Raw genomic sequence first — 15,863 nt, 5'->3', positions numbered from 1 at the left:
TGCAGCTTGTGGGCACCGAAAGAACACAGCATAGCAGCGCCTAATACCCACGCACGAGGTCAAAGGATAAGAAGATTCTGGATCGTAGCACGAAGTCTAAGGGTATAATAACCAGTGACATCAAACAACATTGAGGTGTTTTCTTTTGTTTCACCTCATATGGGGATGGATATGAGGGCTGTGTAGCAACATGGACAATCTACTGTCATTCAGAAGCCGCTTTCATCTGCATCATCCCACTGGTTTTAGATGCAGGCCATTAGGGAGCAGGTCGAGGGTTAGGGCATCTTTCTCAAGGAGGCCTACTGGTCGGCTGCAGACATTTGGGGGGTTCCAGCCCAGCACCGTTCAACTGGGAGCTCGACACTTACCACCAGAGTATCCAGTTTATTGGTTATCAGAACAGGAATGAACATGAGTGAAGAAGTGGGTTGGGTGAGAGGGGGTTGGTCCAATCCCGGTGGTCCTGGACCCTTTGGAATGCTGCTGACCCCGCCTCCTGGGTCAAGGTTGGACAAACTGCAACTCTCACTGCAAACTGCAACTCTAGATAATACTACAAGTGTGTGTGTGTGTGTGTGTGTGTGTGTGTGTGTGTGTGTGTGTGTGTGTGTGTGTGTGTGTGTGTGTGTGCGCGTGAGTGTGTGCAGGGTTAAGGCCATGGGCCAGGTCTATGAGCCCAGTAGTAAAGATAGAGGCAGCGACTGGTGTGAAATGTCACCTAGGCACTAATTACCGCCCCCCCCCCCCCCCCCCCCTCCCTCACCCTCTCACCCTAGCCCCCTGCTTCTTTCTCAAGTAAACATCAGCAAAACTGTGCAAAGACAGACGTGTCCTCAACCAGTGTGTGTGCATGTGTGCGTGTGTGTGTGTGTGTGTGCGTTCACCAGAGTAATGTGACCAACGCAGCTGGAGGCCACCAAAGCATTCAACAATGGGCTCAGGAAAATATTGAGTTACATCAACCGATTCATCGCCTGATTCATCGGCTGAAACTCAATCCATGATGTCACATGGTTTGCTGCGCCGCCATTTTAGTATAGGTTAAAATATAACTTATTCAACTGTTCAACTTAGAAACACTAAGCTATCAAACTGACTATCCCACTGTGTTGAGAAAATACTTCATTCAGCCGTGGTGCATATCAAATGCTAAATGTAGAAACATACATAATGTACAGAGTTCTAAAAATGTAAAACCCCCCACTGGTTTCAATGGTCAGCCACTGTGAATGCTATATTATTATATTATTATCAGACAAATCATGAGCCATGCTACCTGTGTATACTGTGGATGCAGGCATGCAGCACTGCATGCCAAGATCTGACTTTATCAGCTAAAGTAAGTGACAGCTAATGAGCTTAAAACTGGGGTCAGAGGTTCATGTGAATTAGCTTCTAGCGTGGCAGTTTAGCGCCCTGATAATCTTGAAGCCCGGCACATTCACAACCCTGCGTGAATCCTGAAATGTGTTTGAGTTTTTAAAACCAACAGGTGCCCTTGCTCTACAAACGGACCCCACCCCCGACCACCGCATATTTGCTTAGCGCTTTTTGACAGTTGGGTTACATTGCAGTAGAATGTCTCCAAAATGGCCGTTTGTTGACAAAGAGGTTGATAGCACTCAGGACAGTGAACTCTGCATCCACATAGCTTACCAAACGCTCCGTTTGCTGGCTTCCATACACACATGGGGCCATTGCAAACATACAATAAGGACATTTATTGAAAACATATCACAGCCAATTTCACACAGGTGACTCAATCACCTTCCTTTTAGAAGCCAAGCAATGCTGTCGTATGCTTCATTCAGCACACCTATCCTGCCAATGTAATGTCCCGCAGTTCCACACACACATTTTTCTGACACAATTATTATTAATTATTAAAGACTTAACCCTATCGAAGATTCAAATTTTCCAAAATGTTCAGGTCACCCCTACTTCTTACTTAGCTTTTTTTAATAACCAAACACACAGGTGCAGCCCTGGGAAATAAAGGCTACAGTTTGTGTCTAGCCCTCCTAGGTCAACATCTACTGCTTTCGAACATTGCAGCTAAGCTTCTCATGCTGATTCAATCTGGAGCGAGTGAGAAGGTGAGGGATAGGGAGAGCATGAGAGAAAGAGAGACGCACAGCACTGTCCACATGAACTGTATGTGGTGGCAGAGGTCTTGTGTTTGTGCGTGCGTGTTGAGTAACTTCATGTAACGACAGGTTTTTGTTTGGCCCTGATCCTGAGAAAACATATCTTAATTAATAATTTGCTGTGAAGTTGTTCGGCACAGGAAGGTGAAGAAGGCTGCGTGTGTAAGGCAACAAAAAATAAAACACCAACGGCAGAATGACGAAATGAAATTACAACATGAGATCACCACATGACCATATGCTTTAAAATACTTTCACTTCAAAAGACGTTTCACTTCGTTGAGTCCCAGTAAGCTGCCTCCCATTTATAGGTGCTTGCTTGACATTTTGGGGTTTTAAAAGGAAGGTTACAAATATGGGCGACTGGGAGGACGGCGGGAGAGAAGGTTAAAATACGAGAGAGTCCTGGGGAAACGGGCGCTTTGCAGGAATGATTAGAGCTATCAGCAGATGAGATAGAGGAGGAGCGACAGGAGGAATCAGCCTGAAGTCAAGTCAGACTGGATTTACAAGAGAGGGTGGCCAAAATATGTGTGTGTGTGTGTGGGTGTGCGTGTGCGTGTGTGTGCGTGCTTGCGTGTGTGCGTGCTTGCTTGCGTGTGTGTCTGCGAATTGCAACAATCCCCAGGTGAAAAATACTTAAGCAGACAGTTTGGCACCAAAGATGTGACTGCGCTGCACGCACTCCCACGCCTCTAATCCTTCTTCTTCTCCCGCTGGACCCAAAAACCCCTTTACCATCAAAGAACGAGGTGTGGTGAAGCAGCCTTCTCTCACTGCTGCTCCTAAACTATGAACCTACATCTGCATCTATTGTTAATCAAAAGAACTTGGGGGGGGCAAAAATGTTCATGTACTTCCCATTACATGGGTCGCTTTTGTGACTTTAGTTAGCTACTGTAGCGCTACTTTAGTTTATTGTTCAAATGTTTATACTGTATTATTCCTGTATGTTTTTCATCCAGGCAAAGCACTGCATTGCATGTCCAACGTACTAGATGCACTGGTGCATTAAGTTTCACTTCAATTGCAAACTCCTCCTGGGCAGCCTCTCCCTGATGTCACCCTTCCTCCCCCCCGACGCTGCCGTCCCCGCCCCCATACCCCCCTCACCCCTCGACGGCGGCCGCGACTTTGAGAACAGAACGCAGTCTGGGGGCGGGACCCCGGGCAAGCGTCGGCAATTAGCCCGGCCTCGGAACGTCACGTTCTGCTGACTTTACAAGAGGAAAAACACTTTGCACGACAGAACCACTCCCTCAGCCCGCTGGTGGAGACGTCTGCACGGATCCCGGTAGAATACAGCTCAGCAGTCCCACTGATATCAGCATCACATACGCAGGAGGTTCTTACACCCTCGTCGGGGCTGCACCTGCTGGCCTCTATGAGCTGGCTCATAGGTAAATAAAAGATGGGTAGGTTGAATATTTCCACTCCCACTAGATAATAAAGAGGCAGAAAGAGACAGAGAGACAAAGAGACAGAGAGACAGAGACAGAGAGAGAGAGACAAAGAGAGACAGAGAGAGTGCGTCTGGCAGACTACACCCAGACTGTACCTCAGCACAAATCCATGCAACAGGCACCATCACCCCCTTCCATCCAAGAGCTCTATCGACCACTCCAACGCCAGAAGAATTCCATGTGTGAGCAGTGGTGTGTGTGCGGTTCCTGCTGCCACATTCAAACCTCCCACATCTCTTCCCCCTCTCCAGACAGTCAGCAGGCGAGGAGGAGTGTGTGTGATCTTTGCAGGCTCCACTGAGAAGACAAGCCCACTCCGTGTTCCTCCAGCCTGGGTTGGACTGTCCAACCCCAGCCTGCCTCTGACTGAGGGGGTCTGCTGCAGCTCCATGGAGCAGAAACCCTGACCTGTAGCCTAGTAGATGCCATGTAAAGGTGACCGAACAAACAGCCCTCTAGTGCATACGTGTTAATTAATCACCTCAATAACCCCAATAACAATTTATTGTTTTTTTATTATTCAATATTTAATATTCAAAGGACCTGAAGCACACGGCAAACCACAAATATGGGGAAAGTGGATCACCAATATTGAAGGCCGCTACCCGCCTTAAATTTCCTGAACATTGGAATGCTGCAATTCACCAACAACCAACCATGCAACAAACATTGTGATTCCAAATGTGGTGGAGGCTTTACCTCCAGACTGAGGGCTGGGCTGTAATAGGATAAGAGAGGACAGGTGGCCTGCTGATCAGTAGCCTGGCTGCCTTAGCGCTCTGAGCTGACACCCACTCTGTGTGTGTGTGTGGTGGTGGATGTTCTTTTCACTGCCCAGATACCCTTGGGCCATTGGGCAGCCAAGCACGCAAAAACACAATGGCCTCGGCATGGTACAAGACCACCAAGTGAAGGAGGTGTGAGCGACATGATGGGGGTGAAACCCCTTTTTGTTTGGTGACATGATTTCATTCTTCAAATGATTTTGAGTCATGTGAGCACAGAAGGTTTCCTAATCTGTCTCCCAGCTAAAGGGAGTCAAGAACATTTAGAAATCACCATATGGCAACGTGACAAAGTCTCTCGCCTAAGCCAGAAACCCTGTTTCTTTAAAACCATCAACATTAGAACCATGTTACCGTGGTTCATTCACAGGGCATGTTCAACATTTTTCCTCAGGTAGTCCTAGCCCAGCCCAAGCCCTCCCTATGGGTGTTCCTCTTACCTTGCAGCTGTTTGAACCTCCCCTCCAGGATGTTGGAGTATTGCACCTGATTAACGAACGCCGCCGGAGACAAACATGGCTCCCGGTCTCTCTGATGTTCCCACTCCATGTCCACTCCGCTTAGCTCTCTCTCTCTCTCTGGGAAGCCAGATATATTCCCTCTCTTTCACAGCCAACCTGATCAGGGGCTCTCCTGCATAGCACAGTGGAGAGGCAGGCTTTCCAGTAAAAACAGAAAGAAATGCACAGCAGGGAAATACTACGGCCCCCACAAGAGTTTCTCTAGAAGAGAAAAAGTATCTTGGTTAAAAGGTTGGTTAGGTCCAAAATAGAAGAGAAAAAAAAGTCTTGTGGTCTTCCCTTCAGTATTCCTTCAACGTGTGGCTAAGCAAATAAGGCACAAAGCAGCAGGCGGGGAAACGCTCCTCTCCCGTCCTCTTTCTTCAGCGCTCTCCTGCACCTTTTTCCACGGAAAAGCGTGAGGAATTCTTTCAAGGAGTTTTTTTTTTCTTTTTACAAACCCCCCCCCCCACACACACAGCTCGAACTACAGTACAAAATGTTCCTCTGTTTCGGCCCCTTTCCTCTGTGCAACACACCACACTATTCACTCCAGGCCTCCTTTGGAGTTAAAAAAAGTACAAAAAAAAAAAAGAAAAGAAAGAAAGAAGAAGAAAAGTTTCTCGGTGCGCTACTTCCTCCACAACTTCAGGGCGATGTAGGAGCACGAGCCGCGCAGAGTTTCCCTCCCAAAAACTCTTGAGCACGCACGCAGGCTGCTCACACATTGAGCAGAGCACAGGAACCAGCCGCGGTCGGGTGGCTGTGTAAACAAAGCCTGTTGCCCTCTGAAGCTGGTGTCATTTGAATAAGGTGTGCTGGAGAGGGAGGAGCGCCGGAGGGAGGGGCGGGGAGAGCGAGACGACAGGCACACAGGCGGGGGGGGGGGGGGGGGGTGGTAGGTGTAGAGGTGGACTAAACCCTGCTGCTGATAGGTCGCCGGGGCGGTAGGGGCAGGAGGAGGGGATTATGGCTGCGAGGCTTAGATCCTAGGGAACTGTGGGGGAAGTGGGGCGGGGCTTGTCCAGAAGGTATATCACCAGAGGAACCACGCTATGCCTCTCCCTCTCTCGCTCTACCCCTGTCTCTCTCCCCCCTTCCGTCTCTCTCTGTCTAACTAAATCTCTCTCTCTCTCTCTCTCTCTCTCTCTCTCTCTCCCCCCCCCTTCCCCTCCCGCTCTATGTTTTTCAAACAAACACAAGCTCTCATCTGAACCCTCCTCTTTGCACTTTTCAGAAGGCGTTAAGACAGGAAGGAAGTTGTTGAGAAAGAGTAGGCAGCAGTAACAAGCTCTTTCCTGCCCACACATACACATATGTGTGTGTGTGTGTGTGTGTGTGTGTGTGTGTGTGTGTGTGTGTGTGTGTGTGTGTGTGTGTGTGTGTGTGCGTGCGTGCATGATATTGTCCACACATGCCAAGTATTTGCAAAACCATCAAACTTCTGCAATGCATAAGTTGGCGGTAAATGGTAAACAGTACAAATGAAATGTCCTCACATCGGGACCATTGGGGATTACAGTCCATTAGCTTAACCACAGGTTACTGAACTCCATTGTGTGTTAGTCTTACTGGTAAAACAACAGGTAATTCAACATACATTACCATTTGACCTAGATTACTAAACTAAAGATGTCTCTGCTCAACAGGTAAGTGCTCAAGTCAAAGAAAAGAAAAAGATAGGGTACTTGAACTTCCGTTTTGAAAACAGAGTAACAGCTTTCAATTCAAATCGGCTGCTCCTTTCACCATCTCGGCTTGCCGAAAGCAAACGTGCCAAATTGAAAAAACAAGTGAAAGAGAAAGAATGTCACTAGAAGGCGAGGTAACAGTAGCTGTGGTAAAATGTGCAACTGGCCGGTAAAGTCAAACGGTACTCAGGTGGTGGTCTAGGCCTGCACCAGGGGACGTCGGCCCAGGGGCCCAAGGGTCCAGGGAACCAGTCCTGCTGGGTGTTTGATCTAGTCTCGAGGAGCTGAGAGCATCTGGATGGACCTCATTAGAAGAGCTACTGCCCCCAGGCTGTCTCAGTGCAGTGTTTTATAGTGAGAGAGACGGGGGTTGTGGGGGGGGGGGTCAAAGAAGAGAGAGCGCTTGCTGATTTGGCTCTGGTCATCAACAGTCAGCAATCTAAGAAGAATGGCGTGCGTTGACCTATGACCTTCTGTTCCACGTGGTAGGGGTTAAAGTAGGAGTGTGGCGTGAGCTTCGGTACAATCCTTGATTTAAATGTATCTTACAGATGGTTAGGTTTAGCCATTAGTAGGTATGAGGAGTTTCTGTATTAGATTAGAGATGGTTCAATCTAGGCAAAGGTTAGTGGAAGTTGAGGTTAGGTCTGGTATGGTTAAGGCTGTGCAAGGTTAGCGTCTGTGGTGTAAAGCAGTGCATCAAGGAGACCACTTTCTCACTCATCATCTAAATCCATTCATACTGTGATGCCATGTCTGCTCCAAACTTATAGCATATGTTTGAACCTACAAAGGCAATCTAAAGGACCTGCCTCAGTGCCTTGAAAAAGAATGTTGGCATATATGACAATTTCCTTTTCAGGCTAAACGAGTGGTAGTTAATGATCTAGAATTTAGGAGTTGGGAGATGTGGAGATGTGGCGAAACAGAAGAAGAAGGCGCTGAGAGAGAGAGGAGATATCCATGACTGAGAATGTGGCAGTAAATCACGTCAAACATCCCACTACTCCTCCAGCGGGAACCCCAGGGAGGGCTGCAGTCTGGAGAATGCACACACGTTGCACACATACATGCTATCTGGGGGGTTGCTTCCCCGCCATGTGGCTGTTTAATTTCTCTGTAGGGATGCGATATGAAGTGTATTAACTCCCTATACTCTTCATGGCCATGTGTTTCTTCTCAAGCTTCTTAATCTTTCCTGCGATGGGTTTCAATGGAGTTGGTCCTGGCTTTTTTATCGAGGGCTTGACGGTTTGCTGGTTACTCTTCATGGCCGACAGCCGAAGATTTAATCTTCGTATGTGTTCCTTGTCAATCTTCACAAGAGATTCTCCTATGGGTTTCATTTGAGTTTTTGGGAGGTTGTGGGTTCGATTCCCCCATGTCCAGAGTATATCTGTAGGCATCCATGAGCAGGAGGCTAGGTCGTTAATGACATGCATCTAAAAGGTCACCTTTTGGATGAAGATGAAGATTCAATGACTCAATCGTCAAATATTAATAGCACCAGTAGAACATTTGAATTTCTTTCTTGCTTTTCTCCAATGTGTTCCTGTGAAGTTTGTGCTCGCTTACATTTAAAGCCTCAACAGTCAGAGACCAGCAACCACAGGAAAGCTCTGTATAGGGTTAGGTGTCGTCCAATATGGGCCAGTAAAAGGATTGTGTGATTGTGACAGAGGACTGTATAAATAAGCCTGAAGTGATTTGGGTCTGGGTGGTCAAGCATAAATGATAAAACGTGCACGTTAGCCGGCACAGCGCACAGTGGGCAGCATCTATACCGGGGACTTCAAAGCACCATGACTTTGCGTTTCACAAGGTCAGAGCAGACTGTGTCCTCATTGATTTATTCAGCCGGTCGCTATTTATAAACAGTTACAAGGACGAGCTCATTCATGGCCTCTAATGTTAAAGTTCAGTTTGGCTCTTATCTAGTCTGGATGTAAAATCCAGATTTTACTGAGGAATGAACAAAATAGTTTCAATGACCAGTTTGCTTTGTCTACAGATCTAAGCATCAGATAACTAAATCTGAACAGAACTGCACATAAACACAGCAGAACTACAACTGAACCTCACCACAGTCCAACTGAACAGAACTACAATTGCACAGTGAACTACAGTATTGTTCACAGATTCTTCTCAGGCTTTCGGAAGTGGGGTTTCCAGCATCAAAGTGGCTGCAGCGAGTGTATCAAGCTGTATCATTATGGCTCTTAGCTAAATCCATTTAGACTCAGGATATAAACAGGAGCCTGAAGCTGGGAACCATTTAGCGTAGCGTAGTGTAGCATAAGTCACAGGACGGCAGGGAAGGGAGTAGCAGTGTTTAGAAATGCAAGAGGTCCTGACACCGGGGTTGTAAACCAGTGTTGGGGAAGAGGGAGGACGGGCCCCTGGGGACGTAGCGCTGCTGCGGCACGCTCAAGAATGTTCTGCAATCAAGCCTCGGCTTGTTAGGCCAAGATGGTATCACTGTCATTCACACAGGGGATCCCACACACACACACACACACACACACACACCAGAGACATACACACACACACACAGGTGTCCCTCACACACACATACATACACTAGAGATACACACAAACACACATGAGCGAGACTTACAGACACACACACACACACACACACACACACACACACACACACACACACACACCGGAGACATAGATACACACACACACACACACACACACAGGTGTCTCTCACACACACACACACACACACACACACACACACACACAGGTGTCACACACAGACTAGACAGACACACTTGTAAAACATACACATAAGACACACAAGCCAGATACACACACGCACACATACATACACGCTCTTACACAAAGGCACAAGACAAAGTTTTGCATCTGAGCTCATGGTGCTTGTCTCTTTAGGGCCTTGTTAGTTGTAAAGTTCACACGCTGCATAATTACATGCATAAGTGCACACACACACAAACACTCATACACATGTTGTTATTAGACAACTGAAAAAGTGATTATTCATATAGACCGGTTCATGTTTTCCCCTCTATGTAACACACATTCATGAAATCACATGCAGCTCTGCCTTCCCAGGAAAGACCCACAAGCCAATGAATAAGTCAAAACAAAATAAGCCTGGTTGGAATTTAAAAGTGAGGACTATATATTCAGTCAAAGGATAATAAATAGAGAGAGAGAGAGAGAGAGAGAGAGAGAGAGGAGAGAAAGAGTGAATGTGTGAGTGAGTCTGTGAGTAAGAGCCTGTTGCTTCCCCCTGCTGGGCCACCTGCGATATTGCAACTTGTTCTGAACCAGGAAGTTTCCTGGAAAGCTAGGTGCAACTAAAAGTGTTTAGTCATGAGAAAGTGATCAAGAGAAAGGTTCCTGGGGCCCTGTTTGTAATGATATCCATCTTCATTGAAACACAGTCTACACTAATGTGTCCTCAACCTTATTTCAAATCCATTTTATAGAATTTATGTTCTTGGCAAGTACAAGTCCAAGTGGATATTTTTCCCAAACAGTTGCCACCTTTAGAATCAAGCTGGCATCTTGCTTTAGTAAAAGGACTATAGCAACCTTCACTCCCTCCAAATTAAGATAACATTCCTGAAATGTTATGGAAAATGAATCATTGATCAGTATTCAACCAACTGAACATAAGTTTATCTCAGCTATTTGTCCCAAGTATTGGGCAGACAGTTAAAGTAAACTCTAATGAAATGAACTCGAAATTCAAAAGCTTGATGAAGAAATATTGTGGTTTATCAGAGCAAATGTCCTAAAGTTGACCTCTGTGTCAACAACAGCATGGCACCCGGTCTGGTTACCCTGGCTAATGTAACACATTCCTCAAGGTTCACATGTATTGAAAACGGCTCAATGTCACTCCCTAAAAATTCCATAATGGCAATGTTTAGTTTAGTAGTTAATATTTCACATATCTCTATTTCATTTAACAGGAAATCTAAGCTCAGGGTACAATATGTCCAACAATCATTTTGGTAAGCAATGTCACCTTGCATCTGTTAATAAATTCTCCTTTCTAGGAGAACCACAATGGATCTATCACTTCTTATTAACATTGAAGGGACATAAACCTCTTTGTCAGTATATTCAAGTCTAAACCAAGCCAAACCAAGATATATTCAAAACATTAAATGAATGTTAAAAGTAAATATATATGACATGTCACTCACACACAAAAATGCACGGAAGCATGCTTAGAGAAAACAATTCCACATTCTTAAAAGATTACATAAATTACTTTTAAATCACTTTTGCATACTTCAAATCCTCCTGAGCCTTTTCACCCTCCAATCCAACAAAGTCTGCTTCTTTTCTAACAACAGCTTTTCCCCTTTGTTAACCTCCTGAACCCGTCAGCTACCCATGCTTCTCATACAGTGCTTATAGCAATGTACTTGAACCATCCCATTGAACACAGTTTGGAACCAGGCCAGTACCTCCGTGACCCCTTTATTACTCGCACTACATTAGGACATGGCCGTGGCTAATACCTTTGGTCAGCTATGGATTTGAAGCCCGGACGTTTAATCAATACAAGAAATCATTAATTTACGATGTGTCAGGCTTACTTGACAGCAGAGTTCATGGAAAATGATCCGGACTCGATCAGATTGTAAGGATTAATTTGGTTCTTCAGCAGGAGGGGACTGTAATAATATATCGATTTGGGTTTAGAGCCCAAACTGTGAGATTAGACCATATCAAAAGATTGCCTGTGAATGAGAGAAAGGGAGAAACTATACAGACTTTATGGTAATTAATCCCATGATGCTATGCTTCCCCTAAAACCATAATTGAACGTTTTCCAAACGTACACGAGATAAACATTTCACCGCGTCATGGGAATAACCACAGGAAGAGTCTGTGTAGTGGGCACAGAAGGACACTTATGTATTCCACTCAACAGAGGATAATTAAAGTGCCACTTTGGTCACCCTTGAGATATCAGCAGACAAGTAGCAAGAGAGTATGTCCCCTGTTAATATTTACTCAATATTCTTCCTCTAAGCTAAAACTTGTATTAAACCGGTGTAGGTATAGATCTCATAAGTCACTGCCCATTAATGGCCACAGCATCACAATTATCATAGCAACAAGGTAGTGAGACCTTCCCCCCTAAGGATTAACACAAAGCCTATGTGAATATCCATTTTCACATTGTCTTTTGGTTCAGAATGTATTTTTGTTGACATATGCATTCATTGCGACATACTTACTGTGAGTCGGGATCCCCCCCCGAGGATCATTGCTTCCACCAAGCTGGGAGGAGCCGTCATGACATCATACATAAAGTCTAGTTCTATGCTACGCTAACGGACGACACACCAGTGTGAGGAGTGCTGGGAGGGGGCGTACCTGCCAGGGCCTTGATGCGCGAACGCTCAAAGAGGCGTGCCGAGCTGTTCTCATTGTCCCAGTCGGTCTCGGCGGCCAGGTCCCAGCGGTTGTTGATGTCGTTGTACTGCTGCTGGATCTCCAGGCTGTCAAAGTCGGTGGGGGAGATGGTGCTCATGGTGCCGGCGCTGGGGGAAGAACCATCCAAAGCCTGAATCACAACACACACACACACACACACACACACAGAAGGGCTTGAGGTTAGGCAGCAGAAAACATTGGAAGGACATTGGATAGCTTAGCAGACGCTTTTAAATTGTGCATTTCTAGATATAGGTCATTAAGGCGGAGGTAGGGGGTTAGGGTGCCTTGCTCAATGTCATGGGTGCCTACAGCTTATGCTAGATACAGTGGAGTTCCAACCCAGGACATTTGGCTGGGAGTCAAACCCTCAACCCTACACTATCCTGCTTCCAAGGAGAACATTGAGAAGAGTGTAGCTGTGTAAAAGTGTGGGTCACACTATTTATCCAAGGAGATTCACAGCAAATCCAAAAGCAGGTCATTACGAATCAGCTAGGGTATCTCGCTCAAGGATGCCTGCACGTTACGCTGCGGGAGGACATTGGGGAACAAACGCGGTAACTTTCGCTCGGCAGTCGAACAGCGTAGCTTACACTACGCTCTCCTTCCCCTGTCTAAATATAGCACAGGGCTGACAGCCCTTCAGAGGGTTAATGGAACGAGCGTGAGCCTATCATGCCATCATACAATCTGCCTCACCGATCGTATAACCGTCTCCCTCCGAGTGAAGGCGAGTCGGTCTTCATTGAGACGGCACCTTTCATACACTAGCATCTCAAGCCAGCGCTTCAGCCAGTGCTGGCCGCTCAAGTGACCTCCTGCCCTCAGTCATCTCAAGTGACCTCCTGCCCTCAGTCATCTCTTGTCTGATATAATCAAGTGAGCCAACGACCAATGCACATAGAGCTCTGGGGAATATAATTGACATGCTGTGTCAAATTTGGATCAGGTCAACGTTATTTGTATAGTCATTTATCACAATTACAGATAAGGTTTACCAGAAAGGCTGTTTGTTTCTCAGCCGGCCAATTGTTTTAATTTAATGGACATCTGCTAAAGGTTGTGTAATCTCATTTGATGCATGGAGGCACAGAAATAACCCGGCTGTATTTCATGTCGATTTGATTCACTGCAGACACGTTTTAAATGGTAATATTCTACCCACGAGCACAGCGAAGACACAAGCACACCGTGCATGACTGATGTCATCTGAAGGACACCTTCACAACAAATGTGTTTTCCACATGCGCACACACACATACACACACACACACACACCAAGTTCTTCTTCTGATACACTGGCTACGGACTATCAACACAAATTGAGTGAAAATTTTGACAAACAAACAACGCCACATCACCAGCAAAACAGAAGGACTCAGTAACAAATGTATTGCACACATTATACCAAAGGACTTCCAGGTGAAAAGGGCAACAGAGCTCCACAAGGACAAAGCACTGACTCAGACAATGAAGGAATACAAACACTAAATACACAGTTCCTGATATTACAGCTCTGCAATATAAAACTGATTTATGACAGGACCAAGGAAAGAAAGCATATACTGCAAGAACAAACATTGAACTTCCAGCACGCATATACAACTCCTCTCCGTCCAATCTACAGTACATTACTTTCCCGGGCTCTTATCCTATAGTTATATTACTTTACTACACTATTTAGTTTGTACTATAATCAATTTGTAATTAATTGGGATTCATGTGCTTAAAGAGCCAGTAGGGCTAGGGCCTCTTGCTCTAGGGTGCCTATAAGTGAGGCTGTGTTGTGCTACGTCATTGAACCAACTTAAGTACCTTTGGGCTGGGGGTTGAACCTGGCCAGAGACTACCATTCTGGTCCTGGCCTGCTCCACTGATCCCACCATCTCGGACCACCTGGCGCTCATCATGGACATTGGCCATCCCCACCCCTGGGACCGAACACAAACACACCATTACGTCACAGACAGTCTAGTGGTCCCCATCCCTCATTTCCCTCTGCATCACAGAGAAGATATCCACCTCCTCATCTATGTACTGTACCTTAAAGGATAGATTATATCAAAAGCAAAACAGTCTCTGTCCCTTGTTCACTCACTGGTTCACCCTTAAAATCTCTAGTCTTGACATTCCAAATAATAATGTAAAATATAAAAATAGAATTTTAATTTATAACATTAGAAAATCATAATAATAACATTATAGTACTATTATTCTTAAAACATGAATACAATATTATAAAAAACCTCTCAGAATACTCAAATTAGTATTTACAGCAGTTACTTCATAACTGGTATGAGGTATATTTAGTAAACCTTTTTAAAATCTGTTGCAACGTCTTAAAATGTGCTCCTGGAAACCTGCTTTACAACTTAAATGTATCACAGTTACTTGTATACTGTATTATCTATGTGTATATTTCTATCTTTCTATAAATTTGAATTCCCTTTAACTGAACCCAACAATTGATATGATCAAGTGGCGGTCAGCTGACTTTGCTGTCATCAAGAGATGTCATCAAGACAGTCCCACGGCTGGACGTTTGAGACCAATTGAGACATATATAAGCTTCTATTACTCCTAATATCCTTAAATAGCTCCTACGATAACACATCATTCACATTTACATGAGGTTTGTTAACATATACAATAATACCACCTTAAGGATACAGCCACACTAATACGTTTTGTTTTAAACCATTGTTTTAAAAAAGCAGAATGACCCCGTCCAACCGTTTTAACGTAACAGAAATAATCCCCGTCCATACTGCAATATCTGGAAACGCCTATCGCATGACCGTTTACATACACTGTCTGCATAATCTTTCTCAAAAGTCTCAGTTTCAGACCATCCAGATTAAAACGCAATCTCATTCAATCGCAGTTTACCAACTAAAACAAGGTCAGCAGCATATTGAAAAGTCTCACAAGAGTCCTTTATTTAAAACCAAACACACTAGTGTGGATGGGGCCTTAGATAGCATCAAGTCATCACTTTGGTACAGTAAATAAATATAGACGTCGGCAGATATCAGTAAGCACATTTGGCATTGTTATGATTCAAAAGCTGATGATATCCTGCTTGGAAATGCCATTTTAGTGCCCTGGGGAGAAGATATGAAAGACTGCGCTCTGTAGGCCTCAATGATTCATGAAGAGTAAAAGGATGGTCTGTAACTCTGCACGACTCAACACTTCCTCCAATGTTCACTATGGAGGCCTGGGGGGTTGAAAATAACACTATCACTCATACTATGAACAGCGACCTCAGGAGATCCTGGTCTCTGTTGACACCACAGCTCCGCTGGGAGTCCATCCATGGGATGAACGTAGAATAAACACACAAACGTGGGTGCACACACACAGACACAGACACACAGACAAACAGACACACACACACACACAAATAGGGACAGGGACATTAATGAAGTGGTTATGTTTACTTTAAGAGCATTGAGCAGATTAATGGGACAGTGGGTTTAGGAGTGGGGGTTTGCTTGTCTGTTTGGGGATACATCACTGTGGTAGTCTGACTCAGTGGGTGGGGGCGATGAGGAAAGAGAGAGACGTGGGGGGGGGGGGGGGGTGGAGAGACAGAGCTAGAGCCGGGGACCACAGGGACAGAGCCATGTGCAGTATTGACAGAGGGGAGGGATAGACACAGACACAGAGACAGAGAGAGAGATATGGTAGATTGGGGAGTGGTTAGTAACTACGGTGAGGCCTGGGCAGATGGAGGAGGTGGCCTGAGAGAGGGGCTTGCAGTTCGTCTCCCCTTCCAGCGTGGTGCCGAAGGTCTGCTCTCGTCTCTCCTGATCCTGGATCTCTGCAG

At 45.5% G+C, this 15,863-nt stretch overlaps 1 protein-coding gene across 2 annotated transcripts in view; it reads right to left on the bottom strand.

The window, feature by feature from the left end:
• Positions 1 to 5,671, bottom strand: part of sptbn2 (spectrin, beta, non-erythrocytic 2) — a 48,799-nt gene extending 43,128 nt beyond the window's left edge. For both annotated transcript variants that reach the window (XM_084473918.1, XM_084473917.1), the window contains exon 1: positions 4,839 to 5,671. In XM_084473918.1, coding sequence (XP_084330044.1) covers positions 4,839 to 4,947 — 109 coding nt within the window. In that variant the 5' untranslated portion in view covers positions 4,948 to 5,671. The remainder of the gene's footprint in view (positions 1 to 4,838) is intronic.
• Between the last annotated feature and the right edge of the window lie 10,192 nt (positions 5,672 to 15,863).

The sequence above is a fragment of the Micromesistius poutassou genome (genome assembly GCF_964030765.1).
Source record: "Micromesistius poutassou genome assembly, chromosome: 10".
Classification (NCBI taxonomy): domain Eukaryota; kingdom Metazoa; phylum Chordata; class Actinopteri; order Gadiformes; family Gadidae; genus Micromesistius; species Micromesistius poutassou.
The sequence above is the reverse complement of the archived record's forward strand: the minus strand, read 5'-3'. Positions and strand labels throughout refer to the sequence as shown.